The 25,692-nt window shown below is 49.9% G+C and overlaps 1 protein-coding gene and 1 long non-coding RNA gene across 4 annotated transcripts in view; one reads left to right on the top strand and one right to left on the bottom strand.

Annotated features, from left to right (window-relative positions):
• The window catches only part of LOC130357303 (uncharacterized), a 42,815-nt gene that overhangs the window by 9,345 nt on the left and 7,778 nt on the right, over positions 1-25,692 (bottom strand). The gene's annotated exons all lie outside the window — the stretch shown is intronic.
• The window catches only part of LOC130357299 (uncharacterized), a 40,262-nt gene continuing 35,063 nt past the window's right edge, over positions 20,494-25,692 (top strand). For 2 of the 3 annotated variants that reach the window (XM_056559971.1, XM_056559970.1), the window contains exon 1: positions 23,050-23,655. In XM_056559971.1, the coding sequence (XP_056415946.1) occupies positions 23,214-23,655 (442 nt within the window). In that variant the 5' untranslated portion in view covers positions 23,050-23,213. Of the gene's footprint in view, positions 20,707-23,049; positions 23,656-25,692 lie in introns of those variants that run through there. The other variant, XM_056559972.1, reaches the window with a different exon arrangement.

Raw genomic sequence — 25,692 nt, 5'->3', positions numbered from 1 at the left:
TATCCATGCCTGGTTTCCCGTTGCCTGCTACTACTCTGAAACCAACATGGTCAGGTTCACATAACAAATTAGCTTTCCAGTACTTCTAAAAAACATCTTTGGATATAGTGGACACTTGTGATCCTGTATCTATTAACGCCTCCAATGGTACACCTTCTACAATTACCTTTACATAGGGGCAGGGGGGGACATAAAGTGATAGTCCCAACTTAGGTCGTTCTGGGTTCGGACCTGGTGCCTGTTTTCCTGAGGGTCGGTCCGCGACCTCAGGAGAAATCCGTTTAAATCCCAACATTGTACTTTCCAATGTCCATATTTATTGCAATAGGTACAAATGGATCTGTTGGACAGAGGATTGCGGGGGTTAACATGGCAGGGAGCAGAAACAGAGACAGGTTTCCTATGTAGGGGTGGTTCCCGGTCAGGTGGAGTGGCCCGATTGGCAATCTCCTTTACAGCCTGAGTCAATTGTTCAATGTCCTGCTTAACACTCTAAAATTCTGAGGCTGTAGCAACTGGCAGTGTAGTGGACACTGGGGCGGGAGCCGGAGGTGGTGGCATGGGTCCGGCTACCACCCCTAGTGGCTCTGGGACAGGGCACAATTTTCTTCTCAGTCCCGGACTCTATGACCTGAATAGCCGGCCTCTTAAAAGCAAGGGAAGGACAGACTGGGGTTTTGTACTACTACATCCTGAACTGAGCTTTGTCCCACTTATTCTGAGCCACCTCAATAAACCTGTCCATCAATATTTTGTTACCTTGATCGGGAGAGATACCATCTAGCTTTTGAACAGTCTCTAGGGCATTCTGTAGGGCTACGGCATAAGCTCTCAGAGTCTCACCTGGCTTCTGTCGCCTTTCATAGAGCCGGAGACGTATCTCTGATGGAGAATGTGACTCAAATACTTGGTACAACCCTTTGAAGATCTGCTCCACAGTCGCCTTCTCGGAGGTGGGCCAGGTGCAGACTTCCTCAGTGCTGGTCCTTGTAGTTGTCCTGTGAGCAGCTGCACCTGTTGATTAGGAGGGAAAAAGTAAAACACAAACAAACTCTGGATCATCTCCTTGAAATCCTTGAATTATGATTTGAGTACGCTGATGCTTTAAGATTATTTGTGTGCGCTGTTTCTTTAAGACGATTTGAGTGCGCTGTCTCTTTAAGATGTCCGGTAAGGTGCTGCAGCAGCTTAATCTTGGCTAACTGGAACCCTCTGAGTGGCGCTCCCCCACTATACTGCAAGTACCCAGGAACACTGTCGGGCACTAAGGGGTTAATACGAGTCGCCACCGAGGCCGGAGACTTACTGCAGGAGATTGCTTGTTTATGCAGAGTCTACGCTGAAGTGGGTGCTTGACTGTAATAGTCTTTTATTCACCTCCCCCTCTACTTCAACAGTGCCTCCCAGTAACACTCTGCAATTAGAACAGTCCCGTACACTTTTCTGCGCAAACTTTTTCGCATCGGCATGCAGTTTTTCTTGGACACAGTTTAGACTCAGACTAGGGGGGAGGACTTGTAGCTCTATGGCTATGGCACACACCCGTATCCTGTTTGTGACGCCAAAGATTGTGGTGAACCACAGGGGTGCGATGTGAGGTGTAGGGCCAGATGGTGTTGCCCAGGAGTAGATGTGTTAACCCCTAAGTGTTCGTGACGCCAGGGCGTGGTTTGCCTATGTGCCCACCCAAAGGTAATCCTGTTACTCCTAGGTTAGGCAGGTGTAAATAATAGTCCAAGGCCAGGTTAAGGGTAACGGTAGCTTTTACTGAAGTTGAACAGGTACAGTATAATAGTCTTTACAGGGTAGTAAGGATCCCAGAGAGGTGACCAGTAACACGAGGGACCTCGCAGCTTGCTGGGACTTGCAGTGACTTGACAGACTCTAGCACAGCCACTCTGACTATAACTGACTTGAGTTGACTGAAGGTAGTGACAGCAGACAGAGATGACTTACTGACTTGTGGCTGTAATTTAAGTTGAGGCATCCAGATGTGCTGGACACTGACCCTGAGACGTATGATCTTGGCTTGACCTCAGCAGAAAGTGTGGTGGAAGAGAGAGATTGTAGTACCTCCCCCTCTTATAAAGGGGGACTGAGCAAGGAGCCCATAGGCTAGCTGCGGGTCAGCTGGGTAACAAAACATATGACTTGAACATGTGACAACCCTTATCATGTGGCTAACAATCATGTGATCATATCAAAGGTCCTTTACCCTTAGTATATAACGTATACACATTATGGGGGAACACTGCAGGAGAGCCCTGAGGACGTACAGGGGCTCAACCATACAGGACTGTAGGAGCATATCTCGTACTGGGACATCACATTAACAATTAATTGAAGTGTAGCCTTTGTTTTGTGGCGGCCAGGCCTGGGCACTAGTCCTCACATCCCATGGCTATTAGACATCCTACTTTCTGAGGTCTCATCTGCATTTTGTCCTAAATTAGTCCGGTGCTTTGTGGTTTTGCCATCTGTGACGGACTGACTCTGCCAAAAGTGACTTCTCCTTCCATCCGGATGACAAGCCCCAGCAGATCACAGGCAATATCCCGAGGCAGAACTAGAGATTATTGCATCCTTTTACCCAAAGAACCAGGCAGCACCAGTCTTCAGGTATAAAATCAGAAATCTTTATTGTGGAACAAGTGTCTCCTTTTATAGGAAGGACATCACAGGGGGAAGGGTCAGTAAAGAGAATACAGGTGGAAGTGAGTTTGGGAGATAATCCAATAAAGGTGATTAGCTCTCCCTATACAGTGCCTTGAGTGCAAAAGGTGTATTGTGCACAGAAAGTGGACCGTGTGCAGAAAGTGTATGAAAACAGTAAATAAAAGTATTTTAACTCTGAGCTTTATGTCACTGGACAACATCAACTGAGGGGTACAAATAGTGATGTCCTAAAGCAGGGGCGGACACAGACAGCAGAGGGCCCCTGTGCAAAGAATGTGCCTGGGCCCCCCCCCCCAGCACTGTGCCCCCTCATGTACCTAGACCCCACCGGGGGGGCCTCCACTTACCCCGCGCATGTAGTGTCGCCACTTGCCTTGTCCACCACAGGTGGATGGAACGACTCCTGAGGTGGGCTCCGGGTGGCCCCTGTCCCTCTCAGTGTGCGGCCCAGTGAGTACTCCCCCAGGTCAGCCTGACCCGTATCTAGCTGGGAGGCAGAGGGCAGTGCTCCCCTTTACATTCGCACCCCTGGACTTAGCATGACACCCCTTGGCACCCCCTGGTTCCTTGGCTTCTTATCCTTAATGATAGAAGTGACTTACAGGCAGGGCCAGACTGGGACCAAAAATAGGCCCAGGCATTTTAAAATAAACAGCCCATTTTTATGGTGGGGGTCTGACTCATGGGACCCCCACCAATCACCTTGGTTCAAGTGGCTCCCGAGATGTTGGAAAGCTGCAACTCCCATCATGTCTGAAGTGACTACAGCTGATGGGACAGTCAGGAGACTACACAATGATATCAGTGACTACAGCTCTGATGGGACAGTTAGGAAAATACACAATGATATCACTGACCTGAGTGACGTCTTCTCTGTTGTCTTTACTTTTCTTCTTCATCTGGTCCAGACACCAGGATTTCTTCCATCTTCTCTGCAGAGTCTGACATCTGGACATCATTGGTTCCTTCATTTGTCAGTAGATCCTCATCCTCTGTATGATGACAATAATCATTATAACCTTGCCAAATACTGTACCCCTGAATATAATACTGCCAACCACTGTACCCCCTGAATACTGCCAACCACTGTACCCCTGAATATAATACTGCCAACCACTGTACCTCCGAATATAATACTGCCAACCACTGTACCCCTGAATATAATACTGCCAACCACTGTACTCCATGAATATAATACTGCCAACCACTGTACCCCTGAATATAATACTGCCAACCACTGTACCCCCGAATATAATACTGCCAACCACTGTACCCCCTGAATACTGCCAACCACTGTACCCCCTGAATATAATACTGCCAACCACTGTACCCCCTGAATACTGCCAACCACTGTACCCCCTGAATATAATACTGCCAACCATTGTACCCCCTGAATACTGCCAACCACTGTACCCCTGAATATAATACTGCCAACCACTGTACCCCCGAATATAATACTGCCAACCACTGTACCCCCTGAATATAATACTGCCAACCACTGTACTCCATGAATATAATACTGCCAACCACTGTACCCCTGAATATAATACTGCCAACCACTGTACCCCCTGAATATAATACTGCCAACCACTGTACCCCTGAATATAATACTGCCAACCACTGTACCCCCTGAATACTGCCAACCACTGTACCCCTGAATATAATACTGCCAACCACTGTACCCCTGAATATAATACTGCCAACCACTGTACCCCCTGAATACTGCCAACCACTGTATCCCTGAATATAATACTGCCAACCACTGTACTCCCTAAATACTGCCAACCACTGTACCCCCTGAATACTGCCAACCACTGTATCCCTGAATATAATACTGCCAACCACTGTACTCCCTAAATACTGCCAACCACTGTACCCCTGAATATAATACTGCCAAATACTGTACCCCTGAATATAATACTGCCAACCACTGTACCCCTGAATATAATACTGCCCACCACTGTACTCTATCAATATAATACTGCCAACCACGATACACCACTGAATCACCCCATACACTCCATCCTCAGTCTCCTCATCACCCCATACACTCCATCCTCAGTCTCCTCATCACCCCATACACTCCATCCTCAGTCTCCTCATCACCCTACGCACCCCATCCTCAGTCTCATCACCCCATACACCCCACACAACCCATCCTCGGTCTCCTCATCACCCCCATATACCCCATCCTCAGTCTCCTCATCACCCTCATACACCCCATGCACCCCATCTTCAGTCTCATCACCCCATACACCCCACACAACCCATCCTCAGTCTCCTCATCACCCCATACACCCCACACACCCCATCTTCAGTCTCCTCATCACCCCATACACCCCACGCACCCCATCCTCAGTCTCCTCATCACCCCATTCACTCCATCCTCAGTCTCCTCATCACCCCATGCACTCCATCCTCAGTCTCCTCATCACCCCACGCACTCCATCCTCAGTCTCCTCATCACCCCATTCACTCCATCCTCAGTCTCCTCATCACCCCATGCACTCCATCCTCAGTCTCCTCATCACCCCACGCACCCCATCCTCAGTCTCCTCATCACCCCATGCACCCCATCCTCAGTCTCCTCATCACCCCATGCACTCCATCCTCAGTCTCCTCATCACCCCATGCACTCCATCCTCAGTCTCCTCATCACCCCATGCACTCCATCCTCAGTCTCCTCATCACCCCACGCACTCCATCCTCAGTCTCCTCATCACCCCATACACCCCACGCACCCCATCCTCAGTCTCCTCATCACCCCATGCACTCCATCCTTAGTCTCCTCATCACCCCACGCACCCCATCCTCAGTCTCCTCATCACCCCATGCACTCCATCCTCAGTCTCCTCATCACCCCATATACCTTAAGCACCTCATCAATATTACACAGCTGACACCCCCCACCCCAGTCCTTCTCATCAACATTAAACCATCATTACCCCCTGACCCCCCCTCTGGTCCTCCTTATCAACACTACGCTCTCCCAGACCCCCAATCTTTCTTATCATTACACCACCAACCTCTTCAACACCCCTCCTGTCCTCTTCATCATCATTACAATCCCCTCCCCCACCGCCCTGCATCCGACCGTCGCTCTCCTCACCTCATCTGCTCAGGGATGCGGCCGTGTGAGGCGGGAGGGTTTGCTGCTCCTGTCGCTTCTGCCGGGGTCAGAGGCCATGACACGTGACGTCAGGGGCTTGGAACAGACGTGCGTGCCTGCGCGGGGCACGTCTGTTCCCATCAGCCCCTGGCCTGTCCTCTCGCCCGGCCGAGGTAAATTACTGCTGTCAGCGGCAGGTCCGGGACCTGTTGCTGCAGCATTTAGTATGAAGTACTGGCAGGGGGCCCTACAGGGGCCCAGACTGTGAGGCCCAGGCTGTAACCTGGGCTACTAGGTGGGCCCCCTAACACGCTGGGCCCCTGTGCAGCCGAACCGGCTGAACAAGTGATATGTCCGCCCCTGTCCTAAAGTCCATCCAAGTAGGTAGGGTGACTCTAGGATCCGTCACAGTCTGGCTCAGCCAAAAGTGACTTCTCCTTCCGGATGACAAGCCCCAGCATATCACAGGCAATATCCCCAGGCAGAACTAGAGATTATTGCATCCTTGTACCCAAAGAACCAGGCAACACCAGTCTTCAGGTATAAAATCAGACCTCTTTATTGTGGAACAAGTGTCTCCTTTTATAGGAAGGACATCACAGGAGGAAGGGTCTGTAAAGACAATACAAGTGGCAGTGAGTCTGGGAGATAATCCAATAAAGGCAATACAGGTGACAGGTAGTCTGGGAGATAATCCAATAAAGGTAATACAGGTGACAGGTAGTCTGGGAGATAATCCCATAAAGGTAATACAGGTGACAGGTAGTCTGGACAGATAATCCAATAAAGGTAATACAGGTGACAGGTAGTCTGGGAGATAATCCAACAAAGGTGATTAGCTCTCTTTATACAGTGCCTTGAGTGCAAAAGGTGTATTGTGCACAGAAAGTGGACCGTGTTCAGAAAGTGTATGAAAACAGTAAATAAAAGTATTTTAACTCTGAGCTTTATGTCACTGGACAACATCAACTGAGGGTACAAATAGTGATGTCCAAAAGTCCATCCAAGTAGGTAGGGTGACTCTAGGATCCGTCACAGTGCTCCCCATTTTAAAATGGCAGACCCGGTGCGATCCCAATGGATCCACTTGGGGCTGTCTGGGCTTGTACCACCAGACGCAGTTGCCCTGGTCCTCCTCTTGGTTGGGGTGTGCGGTAATAATGTAATCCAACACCAGCAAACCCTGTATGAAGCTTACTGGGGCTCCCCTCAGAAAATGTTTCTGCTTTTCCGGGCCTGGCCTGGCCCGTAGTCTGTGGGAAGGAGGCTAGCTTCCGAGCCCCTCCCAAGCAACCTATCCCAAAGGAAAACTCCATCTGTCACCATTTGAAGGGGCAGGGGGCCGACTGCTTCCTCACTCGGTTGCAATATCTGCCACTTAGGAGCCGCACCGACTGTGCCAGCCCCTGTACTGTTCCACAGCCGCTGGGGATCCGGGTCAACCATGTGGGATCCTGACTGGACCGATGCAGGGACCACAGTCCCATCTGTAACTGCAGACCTGCCGGCAGTCTTCAGTGCTAGGCAGATTGTAGCAAAACTCTGCCCTGATGTCGGCACTTGAACCGGAGAAGTGATCACTAGGTGGAGAGGAAGGTCGACTACCTTCTTACCTGTTTGCAATGTCTGGCGCTGGGGAGGTAAACCGACCACTCCATCTCCCTATATGGAATTCTGCAGCGGGGAGCAGCACCAACTGTGCTTTCACCATTACCTTAAAACAGCCGCTGGGGATCCAGGCCGACTGCCTGCGATCCCGACTGTACCAGTGTAGGGATCACAGTTCCCTCTGTAGCTGCAGTATTCGTTGTTGAGCAGCGTACAGTAGGACTCTGCCCTGAAGCCAGCGCTTCAGCCGGGGCTGTGCTCAGTAGGTGGAGAGGGAGGTCAACTGCCTCCTCATCCGGTTGCAACCACTTGCACTGGGGAGATGAGCCGACCGCTCCATCTCCCGACATAAAATTCTCCATCTGGGGAGCCGCACCGTCTGTGCTTGCTCCTGTGCTGTTAAACAGTCTCTGTGGATCCAGGCCAACTGCCTGCGATCCAGGGTGGAGTGGTACAGGGATCACTGACCCCTCTGTAGCTGTAGAGCTGGCACTGGTGTCTAATGCTGGACAGAGTGTAGCAGAACTCAGCCCTAATGCCGGCGCTTCCACCCTGGTGTCCTGACCGGATACTGCTAGAGCGTTGCGGTCTGGTGTGCAATCCAGGGGAAGGGGAAGACAGAGACCAGCCGTCTTATCTGTGCTGGTTTCCTCTGCTGTACATGGCTCGTGACCGTAGAAATCTCCCCCAAACAAGGACAGGTGTTACGCCGAGCGCTCCGGGTCCCCGCTCCTCCCCGGAGCGCTCGCGGCGTTTGCTTCTTCGCAGCGCCCCGGTCAGACCAGCTGACCGTGAGCGCTGCGATAATGCCCCTAGCCGGGATGCGATCCGCGTTGCGGGACGCGCCCGCTCGCGGTTCGCATCCCGGTCCGCTTACCAGACTCGTTCCCCGTCTGTTCTGTCCCAGCGTGCGCGGCCCCGCTCCCTAGGGCGCGCGCGCCGGCTCTCTGCGATTTAAAGGGCCGGTGCGCCGCTGATTGGCGCCTGGTTCTAATTACTGTGTTCACCTGTGCACTTCCCTATATAACCTCACTTCCCCTTCCCTTCCTTTCCGGATCTTGTTGCCATTGTGCCAGTGAAAGCGTTCTTTGTATGTCCCAAGCCAGTGTTCCAGACCTCTTGCCGTTGCCCCTGACTACGATCCTTGCTGCCTGCCCTGACCTTCTGCTACGTCCGACCTTGCTCTTGCCTAATCCCTTGTACCGCGCCTATCTCAGCAGTCAGAGAGGTTGAGCCGTTGCCGGTGGATACGACCTGGTTGCTACCGCCGCTGCAAGACCATCCCGCTTTGCGGCGGGCTCTGGTGAATACCAGTAGCAACTTGGAACCGGTCCGCCGGCACGGTTCACGCCAATCCCTCTCTGACACAGAGTATCCACCTCCAGCCTGCCGAATCCTGACAGTAGATCCGGCCATGGATCCCGCTGAGGTCCCGCTGCCAGTTGTCGCTGACCTCACCACGGTGGTCGCCCAGCAGTCACAACAGATAGCGCAACAAGGCCATCAGCTGTCTCAACTGACTGTTATGCTACAACAGCTTCTACCACAGCTACAGCAACCATCTCCTCCGCCAGCTCCTGCACCTCCTCCGCAGCGAGTGGCCGCTTCCAGCCTCCGCTTATCTTTGCCGGACAAATTCGATGGGGACTCTAGACTTTGCCGTGGTTTTCTCTCGCAATGTTCCCTGCATTTGGAGATGATGTCGGACCAATTTCCAACTGAACGGTCGAAGGTGGCTTTCGTGGTCAGTCTCCTGTCTGGGAAGGCCCTGTCATGGGCCACACCGCTCTGGGACCGCAATGATCCTGTCACTGCCACTGTAAAGTCCTTCTTCGCTGAGCTTCGTAGTGTCTTCGAGGAACCAGCCCGAGCTTCTTCTGCCGAGACTGCCCTGCTGAACCTGGTCCAGGGTAATTCTTCCGTAGGCGAGTAAGCCATCCAATTTCGTACTCTCGCCTCCGAATTATCTTGGAATAACGAGGCTCCTGCGTGACCTTCAAAAAAGGCCTATCCAGTAACATCAAAGATGTGCTGGCCGCACGAGAAATTCCTGCCAACCTGCATGAACTTATTCATTTGGCCACCCGCATTGACATGCGCTTTTCCGAAAGACGCCAGGAGCTCCGTCAGGATATGGACTTTGTTCGCACGAGGCGGTTTCTCTCCCCGGCTCCTCTCTTCTCTGGTCCGCTGCAATCTGTTCCTGTGCCTTCTGCCGTGGAGGCTATGTAAGTAGACCGGTCTCGCCTGACACCACAAGAGAGGACACGCCGCCGCAATGAGAACCTATGCCTGTACTGTGCCAGTACCGAACACTTCCTGAAGGATTGTCCTATCCATCCTCCACGTCGGGAAAGACGCACTCCGACTCCGCACAAAGGTGAGACAGCTCTAGGTGTGAACTCTGCTTCTCCACGTCTTACTGTGCGTGTGCGGTTTTCTTCTAACTCCTCCTTCTCAGCTGTGGCCTTTTTGGATTCTGGATCTGCAGGAAATTTTATTTTGGCCTCTTTCGTTAACAGGTTCAACATCCCAGTGACCAGTCTCGCCAGACCTCTCTACATCGCTTCTGTTAATGGAGAAAGATTGGACTGTACTGTGCGTTACAGCACAGAACCCCTGTTAATGTGCATTGGACCTCATCACGAAAAAATTGAATTTCTGGTCCTCTCTAATTGCACTTCTGAAATTCTTCTCGGACTGCCTTGGCTCCAACGCCATTCCCCTACCCTTGACCAGACCACCGGGGAAATCAAGAACTGGGGGGCTTCTTGCCACAAAAAATGCCTCACGTCTGCTCCCAGTCCTGCCAGTCAAACCCCTATGGCTCCTCCGATACCAGGTCTCCCCAAGGCCTATTTGGACTATGCCGATGTTTTTTGTAAAAAACAAGCAGAGACTTTGGCTCCTCACAGGCCTTATGACTGCCCTATTGATCTCCTTCCTGGCACTACTCCACCCCGGGGCAGGATCTATCCTCTGTCAGCTCCTGAGACACAAGCCATTTCGGATTACATCCAGGAAAATTTAAAAAGGGGATTCATCCGCAATGTCTTCCTCCCCTGCCGGAGCGGGGTTCTTCTTTGTCTCCAAAAAAGACGGTTCCTTACGGCCATGCATCGATTACCGCGGTCTTAATAAGATCACTATAAAAAAACGCTATCCCCTGCCTCTTATCTCGGAACTCTTTGACCGCCTACGTGGCGCTAACATCTTTACCAAATTGGATTTAAGAGGTGCATATAATCTCATCCGCATCAGGGAAGGGGATGAGTGGAAGACAGCATTTAATACCAGAGACGGACATTTTGAATATCTGGTTATGCCCTTTGGGCTCTGCAACGCCCCTGCTGTCTTCCAGGACTTTGTGAATGAAATTTTTCGTGATCTGTTATATACCTGTGTTGTGGTTTACTTGGACGACATTTTGATTTTCTCTTCTAACCTCGAAGAACACCGCTGTCATGTCCGCCAGGTGCTCCAGAGACTCCGTGACAATCAGTTATATGCCAAGATGGAGAAATGTCTCTTTGAATGCCAATCTCTTCCCTTCCTAGGATATTTAGTCTCTGGCCAGGGAATTCAAATGGACCCAGACAAACTGTCAGCCATTTTAGATTGGCCACACCCCTCCGGACTCCGAGCTATCCAACGCTTCTTGGGGTTTGCCAATTACTACCGACAATTTATTCCACATTTTTCCACCATTGTGGCTTCAATTGTGGCCCTAACCAAGAAAAACGCCAACCCTAAGTCCTGGCCTGCCCAAGCGGACCAGGCATTCAACCGTCTCAAAACTGCCTTTTCTTCTGCTCCTGTACTCTCCAGACCTGATCCATCTAAACCCTTCTTACTGGAGGTAGACGCCTCCTCGGTGGGAGCCGGAGCTGTACTCCTACAAAAAGACTCTTCTGGACATAATATTACCTGTGGTTTCTTTTCTAAGACCTTCTCCCCGGCGGAGAAAAATTACTCCATTGGTATCGAGAACTGCTGGCCATAAAACTAGCACTTGAGGAATGGAGGCACCTGCTGGAGGGTTCCAAATACCCAATTATCATCTACACTGATCACAAGAATCTCTCTTATCTTCAGTCGGCACAACGGCTGAACCCACGCCAGGCTAGGTGGTTGTTTTTTGCCCGTTTTAATTTTGAGATTCATTTCCGCCCTGCTGACAAAAACATCAGGGCTGACGCCCTCTCTCGTTCCTCTTATGCCTCCGAAACGGAAGTCCCCCTGCAACACATTGTTCCTCCTGAATGTCTGATCTCCTCTTCCCCAGCTTCCATCAGACAAACACATCCTGGAAAGACTTTCGTCCCTCCATGCCAACGCCTCAAGATTCTCAGGTGGGGACACTCCTCGCACCTCGCCGGCCATGCTGGCGTCAAGAAGTCCATCCAACTCATCTCTCGATTTTATTGGTGGCCTACCCTGGAAGCGGATGTTGCTGATTTTGTTCGGGCTTGTACAGTCTGTGCCCGGGACAAGACTCCTCGCCAGAAGCCTGCCGGCCTCCTTCATCCTCTGCCTGTCCCTGAGCAAACATGGTCTCTGATTGCCATGGACAATCAGAGTCATTTGGGTGGTCGTTGATCGTTTTTCCAAGATGGCACATTTTATTCCACTTCCAGGCCTTCCTTCTGCGCCACAGTTGGCGAAACAATTTTTTGTGCACATTTTTCACCTTCACTGGCTTCCCACGCATATCGTCTCGGATAGAGGCGTTCAATTTGTGTCGAAATTCTGGAGAGCTCTCTGTAACCAACTAAAAATCAAATTAAATTGCTCGTCTTCCTATCATCTCCAATCCAATGGGCAAGTAGAGAGAGAGTTAACCAGGTTCTTGGTGACTATTTGCGACATTTTGTTTCCTCTCGCCAGGATGATTGGGCCGATCTTCTACCCTGGGCTGAATTCTCGTACAATTTCAAAGACTCTGAATCCTCCGCTAAATCCCCGTTCTTTGTGGTGTACGGCCGTGACCCTCTTCCCCCCCTCCCCACTCCCACTTCTTCTGGTTTGCCTGCTGTTGACGAAGTTACCCGGGATTTCTCCATCATCTGGAAAGAGACTCAAAAATTCCTCCTACAGGCCTCATCCCAGATGAAGAAGCATGCCGACAAAAAGAGAAGAACTCCTCCTGTTTTTGCTCCTGGAGACAAAGTGTGGCTCTCCGCCAAGTATATCCGCTTCCGTGTCCCCAGTTATAAACTGCGACCACGTTATCTTGGACCCTTTAAAATCAAGTGCCAAATCAATCCTGTCTCCTACAAACTCCTTCTTCCCCCTTCTCTCCGTATTCCTAACGCTTTTCATGTTTCTCTCCTTAAACCGCTTATCCTTAACCGCTTCTCTCCCAAGGTTGTCGCTCCTACTCCTGTCTCCGGGTCCTCAGATGTCTTCTCGGTTAAAGAAATTCTCGCGTCTAAGACGGTCAGAGGTTAAAAAAAAATTCTCGTAGATTGGGAGAATTGCGGTCCTGAGGAGAGGTCGTGGGAACCCGAGGATAACATTCTCGACAAGGACCTCATTCACAAATTTTCAGGTTCCAAAAAGAGGGGGAGACCCAAGGGGGGGGGGTACTGTTACGCCGAGCGCTCCGGGTCCCCGCTCCTCCCCGGAGCGCTCGCGGCGTTTGCTTGTTCGCAGCGCCCCGGTCAGACCAGCTGACCGTGAGCGCTGCGGTAATGCCCCTAGCCGGGATGCGATCCGCGATGCGGGACGCGCCCGCTCGCGGTTCGCATCCCGGTCCGCTTATCAGACTCATTCCCCGTCTGTTCTGTCCCGGCGCGTGCGGCCCTGCTCCCTAGGGCGCACGCGCCGGCTCTCTGCGATTTAAAGGGCCGGTGCGCCGCTGATTGGCGCCTGGTTCTAATTACTGTGTTCACCTGTGCACTTCCCTATATAACCTCACTTCCCCTTCCCTTCCTTGCCGGATCTTGTTGCCATTGTGCCAGTGAAAGCGTTCTTTGTATGTCCCAAGCCAGTGTTCCAGACCTCTTACCGTTGCCCCTGACTACGATCCTTGCTGCCTGCCCTGACCTTCTGCTACGTCCGACCTTGCTCTTGCCTAATCCCTTGTACCGCGCCTATCTCAGCAGTCAGAGAGGTTGAGCCGTTGCCGGTGAATACGACCTGGTTGCTACCGCCGCTGCAAGACCATCCCGCTTTGCGGCAGGCTCTGGTGAATACCAGTAGCAACTTAGAACCGGTCCGCCGGCACGGTCCATGCCAATCCCTCTCTGACACAGAGGATCCACCTCCAGCCTGCCGAATCCTGACAACAGGTAGTCTTCCTCGAGGTACCATTCCTGATACGTCAGCCAAGATAGATCCGGTTCCAGGTCTGGCACCTCCGGCGGCGGCAGCATCTCTCTCCGCTTGTCCTGGATGTCCCAGAGTCTGTATGCCTCGGTTCGGCCAAAGTCGTACCGCTCCTTGAATGCATCCCACAATAGGCCAGGCAAGCCGAAGTCTGTCCCTTCCGGAGAACAGGCTGTGTTTGGCTCCGACTGCCTGCAGCTTGCCCACCAGTACAGGGCACGGTAATGAGCCTCAAGCTCCATTTCTTTCTGCACCAATCTGTGCAACTCAACCATTTCGCTGCCCGTGGGTTGCTCTCTGAGGTAGCGAAGCCACAAGTGGACCTGTTCCCTGAAGCGCTGTTCTGGGGTGGGCAGGACTTGTGCTCGGCTTCTCTCTGACTCCTCAAGAACAACTTCCCAAATCTGCAAGTGAATTAAGGCTCTCTCTTGTATGGACATCTCTTCCATGGCATACTGCAGCTTTGCTATACGGAGTTGTGTCAGCTGTGTAAGGACCCTGTTCACACTCTCTCGTGGAGGATCTTTGAAAAGACCCAGGAACCATTGCACCTCTCTTCGGAAATCCTCCATCCTTACCGGCTCTTCCTTCGCCAGGGTAAATTGCTGAGACCGGGGTCAAGCCAGCGGCTGTATCTCCCCCAGCTGGGCTGGTCTCAGTGTCGATCCTGGAGAAGTCAGATCCCACCGCTGCCACCAATTGTGATGGACTGACTCCGCCAAAAGTGACTTCTCCTTCCGGATGACAAGCCCCAGCATATCACAGGCAATATCCCGTGGCAGAACTAGAGATTATTGCCATAAAGGTAATACAGGTGACAGGTAGTCTGGGAGATAATCCAATAAAGGTAATACAGGTGACAGGTAGTCTGGGAGATAATCCAATAAAGGTGATTAGCTCTCCCTATACAGTGCCTTGAGTGCAAAAGGTGTATTGTGCACAGAAAGTGGACCGTGTGCAGAAAGTGTATGAAAACAGTAAATAAAATTATTGTAACTCTGAGCTTTATGTCACTGGACAACATCAACTGAGGGGTACAAATAGTGATGTCCTAAAGTCCATCCAAGTAGGTAGGGTGACTCTAGGATCCGTCACACCATCCACTTCCTCAGGGTTTCACGGTTCCTTTTTGTGAGGTTTTAGTTGAGCAGCTGTAAATAATTCACATTAATGTCCCAGTAAGTCCAGAACAATTCACGATGCTCCATAAGTCCCCACCCCAGAAACGCCCTCGGAGTGGAGAAGACATAGACGCTGTGCTGCCATACTGAGACATGGGGAGGGTAAGGACCTGTGGTGGCTACAGGAAGCGTCAAGAGTTATGTTGGGTGTAGTAGTGATAGGGATGACCCTTATTTTTCTAATGACTGATCAATATATTAATATTAAAAGCCATTTCTGCTGGAAAAATATCTGTTCCCTTACCCTTTAACCCAGATACATCAGAATGCTAAATGCTATTGCTGAATATTCCAGAAGAGCTTGCTTTCCTTAAGTCAAAACATTTCATCTTATAGCTTTGCCTGTAACTAAGAAACCTTGGGATGGAGACTCTGAATACAGGACGTCTAAACATTGGACTTCGTGGAAAGATGAAGAAATCTCAAGCTAGAAGTCTTGCAAGATAAAGACTTATGCTACGCCACAAATGACTAATCGGCATTTAGTATGATGCATAGCTTTATCCTTCAACCTATATACTCAGAATGTTACCTGCTCGTGACTCCGAACAAGAGCAGAGAACATTTTCCAAGAAATTAATGTACACTACATATGCTAATATACAGACCCAATATTTGAAAGCCCAATCAGACTGTAACATATTAATTGTGATGTCATAATCAATCCTCCTACTTTGCACAATGTTAAAACCAACTGTTTATTCCTTTTGGGAGCAGCAGAGCTTCCTGCCAAGAAAGAGTGTATACCAACATATCCTGTGTGGTGTATATCTTTTTGTGTGGACACTTGGCAAAGTGTATAGCAGCCTGGTCAATCACATTTGAAAAGCCCCCACTCAACCCATCCTTAACAGTAGTCCGTGATGTATCTATATGACACGTGATAGGGTGGCAACCAACCCAATGTTCCCCTGTGAGCCCCACAACTAGCTTTCTGTCAAGGAAGTTGTTCCCATTGTGATGACTCGCTCTTGCAGACAGGTGCGGTTGCAGTACAGAGGCATGGAAACAGGACTTTTCGAATCAAAGTTCAGTGTTTTATTCACACTTGACAAACAGAAAACAGTCTTTAAATGCAGAACAAAGGAAAAGTAACAAAAGTCCACCTGTATTCGTTAAGTGTTTGTTCACACCTGAGTCCATGCCGTGCGGCATCAAGCAAGTCTTTTCCAGGCCTCCAGACAGACTGCTCACCAACTTCCAATCTCTCAGGAAAGATCTCCACATTCAGCTCTCTCTGGCAGTGTGAGCTGCAACATGCAAATCCCCCTCAGCTAGTGAAGCAGGCTCCATTTAAAGGGGTACTCCGGCCCTGAGACATCTTATCCCTTATCCAAAGGATAGGGGATAAAATGTCTCACTGAGGGGACCCCCGCAATCTTGTATTCACCACCCACCTGCTTGAGCTGCACGCCACGGTGCCAGCTCACAAACAGCCAGTTGGCGACCACAGGGCCGGAGTATAATCATGCCATGACTCTACTCCTGTGTGACGTCACCCCCCGCCCCCGCTATTCAAGTCTATGGGAGGGGGCGTACACCCCCTCCCATAGACTTGCATAGCAGGGGGTGACGTCACACAGGGGCGGAGTCAAGATGTCATGATACTCCGGCCCGTGATTGTCACACCCCCTCCCATAGACTTGCATAGGGGGGGCAGGGGGTGACGTCAAACGGGGGCGGAGTCAAGACGTCATGATACTCAGGCCCGTGGTCATCACACCCCCTCCCATAGACTTGCATAGCGGGGGGTGACGTCACACAGGGGCGGAGTCGTGGTGTCACGATACTCTGGCCCTGTGGTCGCGACCCGGCTGTTTGTGAGCTGGCACCGCGGCGTGCAGCCCAAACAGGTGGGTGGCAAATACAAGAGTACGGGGGTCCCCAGCGGCGGGACCCCCGTGGTGAGACATCTGATGTCTCAGGGCCGGAGTACCCCTTTAAGGCCAACAAAAGGTGGATTGTGGGGAATGGCCCCCCAACCTACACTTGGTCATTCCCAGTAAGAGCCATCCCGGATTGGCCTTCCAGCCATACTACGGCAATAGTGTCAATCTGCATCGCAACACAGACACTGAATAAATACCGACTCTAACTTCACCAAAGCCAGGAACCTCGGAGACACAGACCGACCATCACCCACGATACCTTTCACCTTCTCTCACCATATACAAAGTGCAGGGTTGAGACCTCTGAGTTCTAGGATTCCATTATACAAATTGTAAACTTTACTCCAAACTGGTGCAATGGCAACAAAATGCAGTTGATTTGGTGTAACTTGGAATGTGACAGCTTCTCAGCCAGAAGAATTAATATTTGGTCACTGTGGCTTTAATTAAAGGGGTACTCCGCTGCTCAGCGTTTGGAACTGTTCCGAATGCTGGAGCCGGGAGTTTGTGACATCACGAGCCTTCAGGGCTGCACCCGACGCTCTAAACAAACGCCAGGGAGACAGCAGGGAAATATCAGGGGTCCCCAGAGGCGACACCCCCGCCATCACACATCTTGTCCCCTGTCCTTTGGGTAGAGGATAACATGTCCAGGGGCAGAGTACCCCTGTAAGTAAAAAATAATTTAGCAAAACCGTCAGGGGAGGACGTGCAGGGCTGTGGCGGTGGAGGAGGGAGGGATGATGGCTGCTCCGCCTGAATGTTGGGTGTCACACGTGGACTGTCACCGGGGTGCCGCCTTTATTGTTTACTCCAGAAAGGCTATGGGCAAAGTCGGGCCCAGTGGGGGTACCAGTAGTCGGTGAGCAGTATCAGGGGCGTAACTATAGCGGATGTAGAGATGGGGCCCCATAAGGAGGCCCCTGTAGTATGAAGAGCACATGAAGGGCCCCATTACATGATATATTATAGCGGTACTGTGCTCTAACCCAGGGGAGATTATAGATGAGATTCCGGACAGTCCTGGGGGTCATGGAAAGAGCGGTCTTACATGGTGGGCGGGGCTCTATCTAGCTTATTATCCAAGGGCCCCCCCTATAACACGGTGCAGTATGGGGAGGCAGTCTACTCAGGACTGGTGCAAGGATTATTGCCACCCTAGGCAAAAGCTCATTTTGTTGCCCACCTTATTACTGGGGTGACACACTGTAACAAACCTCCTCCTCATGTAATCTCCTTACTACTGGGGTGACACACTGTAACACACCTCCTCCTCATGTAATCTCCTTACTACTGGGGTGACACATTGTAACAAACCTCCTCCTCATGTAATCTCCTTAATACTGGGGTGACACACTGTAACAAACCTCCTCCTCATGTAATCTCCTTACTACTGAGGTGACACACTGTAACAAACCTCCTCCTCATGTAATCTCCTTACTACTGGGGTGACACATTGTAAGAAACCTCCTCCTCATGTAATCTCCCTACTACTGGGGTGACACACTGTAACAAACCTCCTCCTCCTCATGTAATCTCCTTACTACCTGGGTGGCACACTGTAACAAATCTCCTTCCATGTAATCTCCTTACTACTGGGGTGATACACTGTAACAAACCTCCTCCTCATGCAATCTCCTTACTAGTAGGGTGACACACTGTAACAACCCCCTCCTCATGTAATCTCCTTACTACTGGGGTGACACACTGTAGCAAACCTCCTCCTCATGTAATCTCCTTACTACTGGGGTGACACACTGTAACAAACCTCCTCCTCATGTAATCTCCTTAGTACTGGGGTGACACATTGTAACAAACCTCCTACTCATGTAATCTCCCTACTACTGGGGTGACACACTGTAACAAACCTCCTCCTACTCATGTAATCTCCTTACTACTGGGGTGATACACTGTAACAAACCTCCTCCTCATGTAATCTCCTTACCAGTAGGGTGACACACTGTAACAACCCCCCTCCTCATGTAATCTCCTTACTACTGTGGTGACACACTGTAACAAACCTCCTCCCCATGTAATCTCCTTACTACTAGGGTGACACACTGTAACAAACCATCTCCTCATGTAATCTCCTTACTACTGGGGCGACACACTGTAACAAACCCCCTGCTCATGTAATCTCCTTACTACTGGGGTGACACACTGTAACAAACCCTCTCCTCATGTAATCTCCTTACTACTGGGGTGACACACTGTAACAAACCTCCTCCTCATGTAATATCCTTACTACATGGGTGACACACTGTAACAAACCTCCTCCTCATGTAATCTCCTTTCTACTGGGGTGACACACTGTAACAAACCTCCTCCTCATGTAATCTCCTTACTACTGGGTGACACACTGTAACAAACCCCCTCCTCATGTAATCTCCTTACTACTGGGTGACACACTGTAACAAACCGGCTCCTCATGTAATCTCCTTACTACTGGATAACACACTGTAACAAACCTCCTCCTCACGTAATCTCCTTACTACTGGGGTGACACACTGAAACAAATATCCTTCCATGTAATCTCCTTACTACTAGGGTGACACACTGTAACAAACCATCTGCTCATGTAATCTCCTTACTACTGAGGTGACACACTGTAACAAACCTCCTCCTCATATAATCTCCTTACTACTGGGGTGACACACTGAAACAAATATCCTTCCATGTAATCTCCTTACTACTGGGGTGACACACTGTAACAAACCTCCTCCTCATGTAATCTCCTTACTACTGGGGTGACACACTGTAACAAACCTCCTCCTCATGTAATCTCCTTATTACTGGGGTGACACACTGTAACAAACCTCCTCCTCATGTGATCTCCTTACTACTGGGGTGACACACTGTAACAAACCTCCTCCTCATGTAATCTCCTTACTACTGTGGTGACACACTGTAACAAACCCCCTCCTCATATAATCTCCTTACTACTGTGGTGACACACTGTAACAAACCTCCTCCTCACATAATCTCCTTACTACTGGGGTGACACACTGTAACAATCCTCCTCCTCATGTAATCACCTTACTACTGGGGTGACACACTGTAACAATCCTCCTCCTCATGTAATCTCCTTACTACTGGGGTGACACACTGTAACAAACCCCCTCCTCATGTAATATCCTTACTACTGTGGTGACACACTGTAACAAACCTCCTCCTCATGTAATCTCCTTACTACTGGGGTGACACACTGTAACAAACCTCCTCTTCATGTAATCTCCTTACTACTGGGGTGACACACTGTAACAAACCTCCTCCTCATGTAATCTCCTTACTACTGGGGTGACACACTGTAACAAACCTCCTCACTTAATCTCCATACTACTGGGGTGACACACTGTAACAAACCTCCTCCTCATGTAATTACCTTACTACTGGGGTGACACACTGTAACAAACCTCCTCTTCGTGTAATCAATCAGAGGCTTTGGCTGGGTTTTTCTGTTTTTTTGGTGCTTTGTATGTCGGCTAACTTTATTGCTGCGGGCAGAGTGGTGCCCCTATTAAGAGTGCGCTCTAGGCTGCTGCCTATTTGGCCTGTAGGTGGATCGGCGCTGAGTCTACTGTCATCTGTAAGTATTTGTAGTAACGTTATTATTATTATTATTATCTCTCCGTGACGCTCGTGGTTTATGGGGGGGGGGGGGGGCGGGGGGACCTGTGTGTCACATCCTCCATAGACAGAAGCTCCGCCCCCCGGGCCCCGGTACAATGTGTCTGATAAGAAAGTGGAATTAACACTTCTATTAATATCTCCAGACGTCAGTCACATCCTGTGGAAATCTCTGGACCTCCGACTGGTGAAAACCATCACAGGGTCCTAGATGAGAGCGACCGGCGGAGGACGCTGAGCGCTGGATGTGAGATGAGGGGCTACCTGATCCCGCTGCTGCTCCCAGGTATGAGGTCTGCAGGGTCATGTGGTGGGAGACACACCGTATACACCTGCGTATACACCAGAAGACCAAAAGTATGTGCCCCCCTCCTGATTAATGAGCTCGGGTGTGTCAGAGACCATTGTCACAGCCATGTTATCTCCATAGACAACCACCGGGGGGCAGTACGGGTCATAACGGAGGACTATGGGGGAGATTTATCAAAACCTGCCCAGAGGAAATGTTGCCCAGTTGCCCATAGCAACCAATCAGCTTCCTTCTTTCATTTTCAACAAGGCCTCTGCAAAATGAAAGCAGCGATCTGATTGGTTGCTATGGGCAACTGGGCATCTTTTCCTCTGGACGGGTTTTGATAAATCTCCCCCCCTATATACAGGACACATAAGGCGCCGCCTAAACCTCAGGTCACTTGGTGGAATGTTCCATCCGTCTCGGATGAAGAGGAAGCATATAAACGTTGTCTGGGGGGGCTTTATGGGTTCCAAAGGGTTAAAGGGGTATTCCGGGCCAAAATATTTTACAAGATTTTATAAGATGTCTGATCGCGGGGGGCCCGCTGCTGAGTCCCCCCCGCGATCTCCCTGCAGCACCCACATTCTATGCGGGGACTGCGTCTCTAGTTTCGGAAGCCTCCTGGTTTCCGGGAATGGGGACGTGATGTCACGCCACGCCCCCTCCATTCATGTCTATGGGAGGGGGCGTGACGTACGTCACACCCCCTCCCATAGACATGAATGGAGGGGGCGTGGCCTGGCGTCACGTCCCCACTCCCGGAAACCTGGAGGTTTCCGAAACTGGAGATTCAGGGAGATCACGGGGGGTCTCAGCAGCGGTTCCCCCGCAATCAGACACCTTATCCCCTCTCCTTTGGATAGGGGATAAAATATTTTTGCCCGGAATACCCCTTTAATGTTTCTCTTTGAAGAGAGAAGGTGTATGGAGACTTATTCGGGCTCCACTGGGAATTCTGGGAAGAGGAGTATGTAGCTTTGTGGTACCACCTTTTGGAGGTTCCTTCCCATTAAGCTACTTGTTAAGTTCTTTAAGAAGCCTTTGAACATAACTGGGGATTTAAGAAGCCAAGCCAGAAAGATACCCATCTGTAGACGGGTGCGGGCTGGTCCACTGATGTATTATGGGACAAAGGGGGTAATGTTTCTCCGTGAAACGTAATGTTTCCTTGCTTTGTTAAATCCCCAGTTATGTTCTGAGTCTTCTTAAAGACTCATTAAAGCGGTATACTCCGGTGGAAAAAAAATATTTTTTTTTACATCTACTGGTGCCAGAAAGTTAAACAGATTTGTAAATTACTTCTATATAAAAATCTTAACCCTTCCAGTACTTATCAGCTGCTGTATGCTCCACACGAAGTTGTGTAGTTCTTTCCAGTCTGACCACAGTGCTCTCTGCTGACACCTCTGTCCGTGTCAGGAATTGTCCAGAGCAGGAGAGGTTTGCTATGGGGATTTGCTTGTACTCTGGACAGTTCCTGACACGGACAGAGGTGTCAGTAGAGAGCACTGTGGTCAGACTGGAAAGAACTACACAACTTCGTGTGGAGCATACAGCAGCTGATAAGTACTGGAAGGATTAAGATTTTTAATAGAAATAATTTAGAAATCTGATTAACTTTCTGGCACCAGTAGATGTAAAAAAAAAAAAATTTCCACCGGAGTACCCCTTTAAAGCATGGACTTGAAGAGAAGCTACTTTTCATATCCTTTCTCCCAGAATTCCCAGTGGAACATGATAATGGCCTATAAGTATCTACGTGCCTTCTTGGCGATCTCTTCAAAGAGAAACGTTACCCCTTTGGTCCCACGACACAGGGATCTCTTTGAGACAGACAACCCCAAGCTGTTTACTGATAAGGGGCAATGAGCCCAAAACAGCTGTCTATCATCTTTCTGGCATGATTTAAATCCCCAGTCATGTTCAAAGGCTTTCTAAAGAAACCAAGGGTTGACATGAAGGGAATTGGTTTCAATGTGGATCAACTGCACAACAAGCTTAAGGGGTACTCTGCCCGTAGACATCTTATCCCCTATCCAAAGGATAGGGGATAAGATGTCTCATTGCGGGGGTCCCGCCGCTGGGGACCCCTGCGATCTCGACTGCGGCACTCCAGACATCCGGCGCATGGAGCGAACTTCACTCCATGCCGGAAGACTGGCAATGCGGGGGGGCAGAGGCTCGTGATGTCACGGTCGCGCCCCGCTCGTGATGTCACGGCCACGCCCCCTCAATGCAAGTATATGGGAGATGGCGTGACGGCCGTCACGCCCCCTCTGATAGACTTGCATTGAGGGGGCATGGCCGTGATGTCACGAGCCTTGACCGTGAAGTCACGAGCCCCCAGCGCTGCACCCGACACTCTAAACAAACGCCGGGTGCAGCAAGGAGATCACGGGGGTCCCCAGCAGCAGGACCCCCATGATCAGACATCTTATCCCCTATCCTTTGTATAGGGGATAAGATGTCTAGGGGCGGAGCACACCTTTAAGACCAGCATGTTCAATGAGAATCGTGGTCAGGGTGCACATACTTTTGACCTAATCCTATCACCTACCTCACACCCTGCACTATATCATCCCGTAGTTACCATCTCTCTGGGGTCCCCAGGTCTGGTCGGAGCGATGTCTGTCGTTCCGTTCTCTGCCGGGGACTCGGTGACGTTGAGCTGCTCAGATAAAACCAACAGGACCAGGAATCTATCGGACGTGTCTCTTATCACCTGGAGGAAAGTCGACGGTTCTCGTTCTCTACATTTTGTATCTGACGGAATAAAAAACAAATCAGACTTTGTAGACCCCCGAGTCTCCTTCCTGAGCACGCTGCTCCCCCCGATGCTCCGGATCAGAGACGCCCGTCGGGATGACGCTGGATATTATACCTGTCAAATTATTACTACATCCGGAAGATTCCACAAATCGTGGGCACTTCACAAATCAGGTGGGATCAATAGTTTTAAATGTTGTACAATTTTTAAACATTTTCTTAAAAAATCTTCTGGGCCCCTTGATACTTTTTGCTCGTACACAGTCGTATGAAAAAACAAGGACTGCTTGTGAGGTTTTTGACTCTTAAATTGATCTTGTTTCTCTTGTGGATTGGTCGGTCTCATTAAGACACCTCTTGGCCATGATTCTTCTCCACAGAATCTGCCAGACACACATTTTAGGCTCCTCACCTCTATATGGTCCCCATCTATATTGCCACACACAGTAATAGTGCCCACTTTGTGCCCCCAAATAGTAGTTAGGCCCCCTCTATGACCTCATATGGTATGAGGCCCCCTCTATTACCTCGTATAGTATTAGGCCCCCTCTATGACCTCATATAGTATAAGGCCCCCTCTATGACCTCAAATAGTAGTTAGGCCCCTTCTATGACCTCATATAGTAGTTAGGCCCCCTCTATGACCTCATATAGTAGTTAGGCCCCCTCTATGACCTCATATAGTAGTTAGGCCCCCTCTATTACCTCGTATAGTATTAGGCCCCCTCTATGACCTCAAATAGTATTAGGCCCCTTCTATGACCTGTTCTAGTAGTTAGGCCCCCTCTATGACCTCATATAGTAGTTAGGCCCCCTCTATTACCTCGTATAGTATTAGGCCCCTTCTATGACCTCATATAGTATTAGGCCCTCTCTATGACCTCATATAGTAGTTAGGCCCCCTCTATGACCTCATATAATATTAGGCCCCCTCTATGACCTCATATAGTATTAGGCCTCCTCTATGACCTCATATGGTATTAGGCCCCCTCTATGAGCTCATATAGTATTAGGCCCCCTCTATGAGCTCATATAGTAGTTAGGCCCCCTCTATGACCTCGTATAGTATTAGGCCCCCTCTATGACCTCATATAGTATTAGGCCCCCTCTATGACCTCATATAGTAGTTAGGCCCCCTCTATGACCTCATATAGAATTAGGCCCCCTCTATGACCTCAGATAGTATAAGGCCCCCTCTATGACCTCATATAGTATTAGGCCCCCTCTGTGACCTCATATAGTATTAGACCCCCCCTATGACCTCATATAGTATTAGGCCCCCTCTATGACCTCATATAGTATTAGGCCCCCTCTATTACCTCGTATAGTATTAGGCCCCCTCTATGACCTCAAATAGTATTAGGCCCCTTCTATGACCTGTTATAGTAGTTAGGCACCCTCTATGACCTCATATAGTAGTTAGGCCCCCTCTATTACCTCGTATAGTATTAGGCCCCTTCTATGAACTCATATAGTATTAGGCCCTCTCTATGACCTCATATAGTAGTTAGGCCCCCTCTATGACCTCATATAATATTAGGCCCCCTCTATGACCTCATATAATATTAGGCCCCCTCCTCTATGACCTCATATGGTATTAGGCCCCCTCTATGAGCTCATATAGTATTAGGCCCCCTCTATGAGCTCATATAGTAGTTAGGCCCCCTCTATGACCTCATATAGTATTAGGCCCCCTCTATGACCTCATATGGTATTAGGCCCCCTCTATGACCTCATATAGTATTAGGCCTCCTCCTGTTCTCTCATATAGTAGTAAGGCCCTCTCTGTGTCCCCACATATTAGGCCCATCTCTGTGTCTCCATTTAGTGGTTAGGCCTCTATGTGCCCCCATATAGTATCAGGCCAATCTCTGTGCCCCCACAGAGCGGGAAGGTCCACTTTGTGGCCCCAAATAGTAGTTAGGCCTCCTCTATGCCCTCATATAGTATAAGGCCCCCTTCTATGCCCCAATATAGTAGCTAGGCCCCTCTGTGCCCCAAAATATTAGAAATCCTATATACACACTAGATCACCAATTCTATGCATAAGTAATAAACTTTATTGAGAACATCATTAAATAAAAGCAATTAAAAAGGACAGTATAGCCAGACAAAAAGGAGTTGGTAAGGCAGGTAATATATCATTAGTTAGTATAAATGCAAAAATGCAAAACATGACATAGTTATTCCTAACTAAAGAGTAGGGCCACC

Source organism: Hyla sarda, chromosome 2 (genome assembly GCF_029499605.1).
Source record: "Hyla sarda isolate aHylSar1 chromosome 2, aHylSar1.hap1, whole genome shotgun sequence".
Taxonomy (NCBI): domain Eukaryota; kingdom Metazoa; phylum Chordata; class Amphibia; order Anura; family Hylidae; genus Hyla; species Hyla sarda.
This window is presented reverse-complemented; position numbering and strand designations above follow the sequence as displayed.